The sequence below is a fragment of the Littorina saxatilis genome, linkage group LG16, assembly GCF_037325665.1.
Source record: "Littorina saxatilis isolate snail1 linkage group LG16, US_GU_Lsax_2.0, whole genome shotgun sequence".
Lineage (NCBI taxonomy): Eukaryota > Metazoa > Mollusca > Gastropoda > Littorinimorpha > Littorinidae > Littorina > Littorina saxatilis.
In genome coordinates, this window is record NC_090260.1 from 41,918,477 (window position 1) to 41,925,976 (window position 7,500).

A 7,500-nucleotide genomic window follows, 5' to 3' on the forward strand; every position below is an offset into this window, starting at 1 on the left:
CTCACACACAATCTCACCCTAGAAGCTCTCCTGAGTAGACTGTTGACCAGCCTGGTCCTTGCGCCAGTGGACAGCTCCATGATGGGGTCAGGGGCCACGTTCACGGCCGCCGTCGCCCGCGCCTTCTCCGGCAGGAGGTGTAACTCTGGGTCCCTGTCGCGGGCAGAGTTCTGTCCCCTCTCCAGAAAACTCAGCAGCGTTGGCCAGCTGAATTATTTTCAAAGAGAGAAAAAATACCAAACCTTTGTGGTCAAAGTAAGGCATACAAGATTATTGGTGTGTTTATATCTTGTTGAATTTGAAATGGCACACATATACACGCACACGCGCGCACGCACGCACACGAACGCACGCACGCCCGCACGCACGCGCGCGCACGCACGCACACACACACACACACAAATACTTTCTCTCTCTCTCTCTCTCTCTGTTGCTCTCTCTCTCTCTCTCTCTCTCTCTCTCTCTCTCTCTCTCCCCCTCTCTCTCTCTCTCTCTCTCTCTCTCTCGCACACTGTTTTTTAAAATTTTCATTTCCATTACTTAATTGTCCAATCCCTGGGAAATTCGGGTCTCTTTCTCCCAGTGGAAAGCTAGCAGCGACAGAGTCGCGCTACCCAGGTGTGTGCGTGCTTAGGTGTAAGCTGCCACATGTTCTTATGGCAGAATGACCGAGGTCTTTAACGTGCCATCGCGATGACATGGGGGTGAGTCATGGATGAGTCTGCACTTAAAGTTGAATCGTGTCTGTCCCGTCCCGTCGGGGGGCCCGGGTAGCTCAGTTGGTAGAGCACTGGACTTGTGATCCTAAGGTCGCAAGTTCGATTTCGGGCCGGGACGGACACGGGTCAACTCTACGTGCAGACCCAGAGATGGAAGCCATGTCCCACCCCCGTATCACCAAAGTGGCACGTAAAAGACCTCGGTCATTCTGCAATAAGTGCAGATGGATGCATTAAAGCATGGATTTACAATTCCAAAGACTCACCGAGTCTAAGATTCATCTCAGCATGGATATACATCATCACATCTTAGATCCATCAGGAATTACTGAATAAGCCTAGTCTTGTATCACTTAACAAGTTATCCCTGCGCCTTGAGTACGAGTCTGGAGATACGCGCGCGATATAAGACTTCATCTATATATATATACGACTAGTGTCTGTGTATCTGTCTGTGTATCTGTCTGTGTATCTGTCTGTGTATCTGTCTGTGTATCTGTCTGTGCGCGATGCACGGCCAAAGTTCTCGATGGATCTGCTTCAAATTTGGTGGGCATATTCAGGTTGACCCGGTACAGGACACAACCTGGTCGATATTTCAACACGTGCTCTCAGCGCGCAGCGCGGAACCGATTTTGGTTCCACCTCAGCTATTTTGGTTCCACCTCAGCTACCCGGGCCCCCATACCGACCCACCATAGCCGCTACACCACATCACAACGCCAAAGTTCTCGGTGGATCTTTTTCAAATTTGGACACCGTATTCAGCTACACCCCGGACACAATATCATCGATGAGATATTTCAACACGTGCTCTCAGCGCGCAGCGCTGAACTCATTTTCGTTTTTGTGTTCATTTCACCATTATAAGTAACTCTTCCTTATCTTCTCCAGTGTTTGGCGTTTATCTCCCTTCCTTCGTGTGGCTTTCCCGTTCAGTTCTAAGTTACTATTACTATTTTTAGAATGTCACTGCGCTGTCCACTGCGCTGTCCACAACGCTTCCCTTGCACCCGTAAGTTGTTCTTACTGTCAAAGTGAAAAGGTCGAATCAATTTATAGCCACGCGAAAAATACACTCTCACCTATCTCTATATATTTATAGATACAGATATGCATATATATATACGGCTTCTCTGTGTGTGTGGGTGTTTGTGTGTGTGTGTGGGCAAAAACCTGTGTATTGTAGAGTTCTGTTTGTGATGTGGTCTAGCGGCTTTTGTCTGTCTGTATGTTCTGGCATGTGAGAAGCCACAGCAGATAATATAGGGCCAAGAAATAAGCTCTAAAATTCTCAATCCCGTTTGACAGGACTTCGCCTTCAAAGGTGATTGTGGTGAACCGCCACGCTGTCTGTCTCTGTCTCGCGCCGTTCACCCCAAATTCCCGTTTCTGAGTAACTATTTTTAGAATGTCACTGCGCTGTCCAGAACGCTTCCCTTGCACCCGTAAGTTGTTCTTACTGTCAAAGTGAAAAGGTCGAATCAATTTATAGCCACGCGAAAAATACACTCTCACCTATCTCTATATATTTATAGATATAGATATCTATATATATATACGACTAGTGTCTGTGTATCTGTCTGTGTATCTGTCTGTGTATCTGTCTGTGCGCGATGCACGGCCAAAGTTCTCGATGGATCTGCTTCAAATTTGGTGGGCATATTCAGGTTGACCCGGTACAGGACACAACCTGGTCGATATTTCAACACGTGCTCTCAGCGCGCAGCGCTGAACCGATTTTGGTTCCACCTCAGCTATTTTGGTTCCACCTCAGCTACCCGGGCCCCCATACCGACACACCATAGCCGCTACATCACATCACAACGCCAAAGTTCTCGGTGGATCTTTTTCAAATTTGGACACCGTATTCAGCTACACCCCGGACACAATATCATCGATGAGATATTTCAACACGTGCTCTCAGCGCGCAGCGCTGAACTCATTTTCGTTTTTGTGTTCATTTCACCATTATAAGTAACTCTTCCTTATCTTCTCCAGTGTTTGGCGTTTATCTCCCTTCCTTCGTGTGGCTTTCCCGTTCAGTTCTAAGTTACTATTACTATTTTTAGAATGTCACTGCGCTGTCCACCGCGCTGTCCACAACGCTTCCCTTGCACCCGTAAGTTGTTCTTACTGTCAAAGTGAAAAGGTCGAATCAATTTATAGCCACGCGAAAAATACACTCTCACCTATCTCTATATATTTATAGATACAGATATGCATATATATATATACGGCTTCTCTGTGTGTGTGGGTGTTTGTGTGTGTGTGTGGGCAAAAACCTGTGTATTGTAGAGTTCTGTTTGTGATGTGGTCTAGCGGCTTTTGTCTGTCTGTCAAACATCACCAGAGCTCTTATAAGATCAAGACTATCATATGGACAGGAGGCCTACTTCTCGTCGGCTCGAAAATGGCTTGATAAGCTACAGTCAGCGGAATGTCGTGCCCTTCGGCTTGCCCTCGGACACCCAAGGCATTCAAAGCAGGCCATTGTATACCACCAAGCAGGATTCCTCCCTCTTGACATGTGGCGGCGTAAGTGCTGCGCAGATTACAATGTTCGAGCCAACACAGTGCAAAACTCAACAAAAGAGGAGCTACAACCGCATTACAATCATGTCCAAAACAAAAAGGCCCACTTTGGCACTACTTTCTCCTCACTGGCTCAATTCAATGCTTCACTCTTTAGTGAAATCAGTGTCGACCCAAATGATGTGGCCCAAAACCCCATATCTCGTGATCCCTCATGGACAATGAAAGAAATGAATTTTGACACAGAATATTGCACAGCTACAAAGGATGAACAGTTATTGCTCAGGATACAAGCCCTTGAGCACATTGATACTGTATACAAAGGCCATGTTCATGTTTACACAGACGGGTCAGTGTTGGATGACAAGAAGGCTGGCGCAGCTTTTGTAATCCCCAGCGATGACATGACTGGGAAATTTAAACTGTGCAACAGAAACTCGATCTTCTCAGCTGAGCTCCTTGCCATCTGCATGTCGCTTGTTCATCTCAATCTCAAGAACACTCCTCCTCAAAAGATAGCTATATTCTCTGACTCCAAAGCAGCCATTGAAGCATTAAGATCTAACAAAAGATCAAAAAGACATGATCTTGTCATTGCCATAAAGGAGCTGGCAAATAAAATTATAAAAAAAGGAAGCGAGATTAACCTGGTCTGGTGTCCAGCACACGTGAACGTGCCTGGCAACGAGAAAGCGGACAAAGCCGCTAAAGAAGCTGCCCAAGGCATGGGCGCCTCCGAGGTAGACCTGCCATTGTCTGCTTCTGAGATCAGTAGCCTTACAGACTCTCTTCTCTGGAGAGAATGGAGGAACAAATATATGCACAAGGCTATAGGCTCTGGCTGGCTCATTCGGGAAGCCCCATCAAAACAGATGAACACCTATAATGCATGCCCACGTGTAATAAAAAGGATTAACCGCCTAAGGGCAGAAGCTGGGAATTACCAATTTCTAGAGCTTAAATGCACCTGTCAATCCGACCTCACCATTGCTCATTTGACTTTGGAGTGTGATTTGAACTCATGCCACTTTCAACCCCTGACTCAGTTTATAAACTCAAATAGAAATATTCTACCAAATACCTCAAAGGAAAAATTAAGTTATCTTTTAAGTTTTAATAAAGACCTTGGGTGGCAAGGTCCCAAACTTATCGCTGGACTTATGCACACGCACCCACTTGGTCCCTGGATATGAAGAGACGTTGCTGCGGCTGACGCCATTGCTTCTCATACAGCTACTATATATTCATACAGCTCTAAAATTCTCAATCCCGTTTGGCAGGACTTCGCCTTCAAAGGTGATTGTGGTGAACCGCCACGCTGTCTGTCTCTGTCTCGCGCCGTTCACCCCAAATTCCCGTTTCTGAGTAACTATTTTTAGAATGTCACTGCGCTGTCCAGAACGCTTCCCTTGCACCCGTAAGTTGTTCTTACTGTCAAAGTGAAAAGGTCGAATCAATTTATAGCCACGCGAAAAATACACTCTCACCTATCTCTATATATTTATAGATATAGATATACATATATATATATATACGGCTTCTCTGTGTGTGTGTTTGTGTGTGTGTGTGTGGGCAAAAACCTGTGGATTGTAGAGTTCTGTTTGTGATGGGGTCTAGCGGCTTTTGTCTGTCTGAATGTTCTGGCATTTGAGAAGCCACAACAGATAATATAGGGCTAAGAAATAAGCTCTAAAATTCTCAATCCCGTTTGACAGGACTTCGCCTGCAGAGGTGATTGTGATGAACCGCCACGCTGTCTGTCTCTGTCTCTCGATTCACCCCGGCGAAGCCGGGTATTCCTCTAGTATATGTATAGGTTACAACACGAGTGGTTTTTTATATGGCTTGTATTTCAGTCAAGACCCAGCGGATGAATATCATCGGGAGACACGAGCCTCTGGCGAGTGGCTCTCGATTGATATTCCCGCTGGGTCTTGACTGAAATACAAGCCATATAAAAAACCACGAGTGTTGTAATCTGTATATCCCATTCTACCATCAAACACAAAGTGTAGACTACTAGCGGCACTGTTGCGATCTGTGCAGGGTAAAACTGTTGCCAGCGAGACTTAGCCCTTTTGCAACCTTAAACTAAGTGACCGTCGCTGAAACGAATGAGTGCATCGATAAGTACGCAGTAACACTACTTTCAGACCATTTAAAAGCTTTAAGTAAAGGTTCATAAGTTGCAAGAAAGTAATGAAGTCGAATAGAAATTAATTTAGTTGAAACGCACAATTCTTTTGTTTTGCGTTTCAGGTCGGCAGAACGGGCGAAACGGGTTTGGGACCCATTTGGCTTACTCGATTCAGAATCGATTCCACGTTGTTTTTCTCGAACGTGTGTAATTAGGCTTATTGACAGAGAAGCAAATTTTAGGGAACAAATATGTAGGTTTAGATTTAACCATTTGCTCCCTATTTGAAATGTATCTACGTGATAAACTGTTTTGCGAGTGTGTTTGCATGGATGAACTTAAACTGGTAAGGGTGTGAAGAAAACGCGACCGACACGTCTGTCATCGCCGATTGATTGCATTTTGAAGGAATATGACTGGATTACGGAAAAAAATGTGGACTTACTGCAGAGCCAGGCAAAAGAGTAGACTTGCTCGCAAAACACGTGAAACAGCCGATGTTTGATAGCTGAAGGCGCACACCAAAACACACTACCGACAGATTCTCAAAAGTCGTCTGCTAACGATGCAAGGGGAGGGTACTCGTGTTTTTGTTTTGGTTCGCTAGCATCTGGTTATCTTGTAAGTTGAATGTTCGTTTTTTTCGACCTGCATTGCTTTCATAATGAAAGAAACTTTTGCTTATTGCATCTCATACATCAGATCAGTTCTGAGATTCATTTTTGCGTGCAACTGATATGGTTTTCTGAGCCGTGCAATACGATTTTAGAACTTCATACAAATGTGTCACATTGTTCGGCGCGAGGTCAAAGGTCGGGAGGAAAGTAGTCCTTTGCCCAAATCGGAATCTGCACTATCATATATTTTTTGGAGTCCATGATGTATTTATTGAGCTATAAAAATACAACATATATACCCATACTGAAGTAACAGAGACAAAGAAGGGAGGTCATGGGATATATATATATATATATACGGCTTCTCTGTGTGTGTGTTTGTGTGTGTGTGTGTGGGCAAAAACCTGTGGATTGTAGAGTTCTGTTTGTGATGGGGTCTAGCGGCTTTTGTCTGTCTGTATGTTCTGGCATTTGAGAAGCCACAACAGATAATATAGGGCTAAGAAATAAGCTCTAAAATTCTCAATCCCGTTTGACAGGACTTCGCCTGCAGAGGTGATTGTGATGAACCGCCACGCTGTCTGTCTCTGTCTCGCGATTCACCCCGGCGAAGCCGGGTATTCCTCTAGTATAACATAGCTTTGTAAAATCGACATGTCTGGCAGCGGAACGAAATTCAGATGTGGATGGAGCAGTGAGTGCAGGGACGGGGCGGTGTGAGAGCACAACGGGACAAGAAACAGGTGTAAAGACGGAAAAAAAAAAAAAAAGTTATCAGGCCAGTTCACCTGACTGTCTCATTCTTGTCCTCATCGCACCGTCTCAGCAGGTTCTCCAGCAGAGCTCCGTACAGCGGGGTCTTGTCCTGACAGATGAGCATCATCTGGAACACACACACACACACACACACACACACACCACACACATACACACACACATACACACACATACACACACACACACACATACACACACACACACGCACACACACAAACACACACACATACACACACATACACACACACACACAAACACGCACGTACGCGCAGACACACACACATACACACACACACACACACACACACACACACACACACACACACACACACACACACACACACACAGTTTCATACACGGGAGCCACCATGTTAACTGAGTCAGGACACAGACGTCAATCAACCCCACTGAGCCAAATAGCTTGAAGGGACGTAAAAACCTCTGCTTTAAACTTGTAGGGGTAGTTATTTTTCGATAATGACCCAGCAACCAAACAAATAACGACCCAGCAACAGCCTGAATCCTCGATAGTGCAATGGGTTGAGAGTGTTCTGTTTCGGTACTACTTTTTGCGACTGAAAAGTTCCGAACGCTCTAATGTACGAAGTATACATCTCTGGAGCAAACAATACAAACATACCGCATTTAAATTAACAACTACAGGCCTGAACACATGAATCTTCATATAAAATCCATGAGTTCGGTTGTTTTCTGA

General features: G+C 45.2%; 1 protein-coding gene across 1 annotated transcript in view; it reads right to left on the reverse strand.

The window, feature by feature from the left end:
* Positions 1 to 7,500, reverse strand: part of LOC138950008 (uncharacterized) — a 20,614-nt gene that overhangs the window by 362 nt on the left and 12,752 nt on the right. The window contains exons 7-8 of the mRNA XM_070321789.1: positions 6,797 to 6,891; positions 18 to 207 (exon numbers count right to left, since the gene is read on the reverse strand). Coding sequence (XP_070177890.1) covers positions 18 to 207; positions 6,797 to 6,891 — 285 coding nt within the window. The remainder of the gene's footprint in view (positions 1 to 17; positions 208 to 6,796; positions 6,892 to 7,500) is intronic.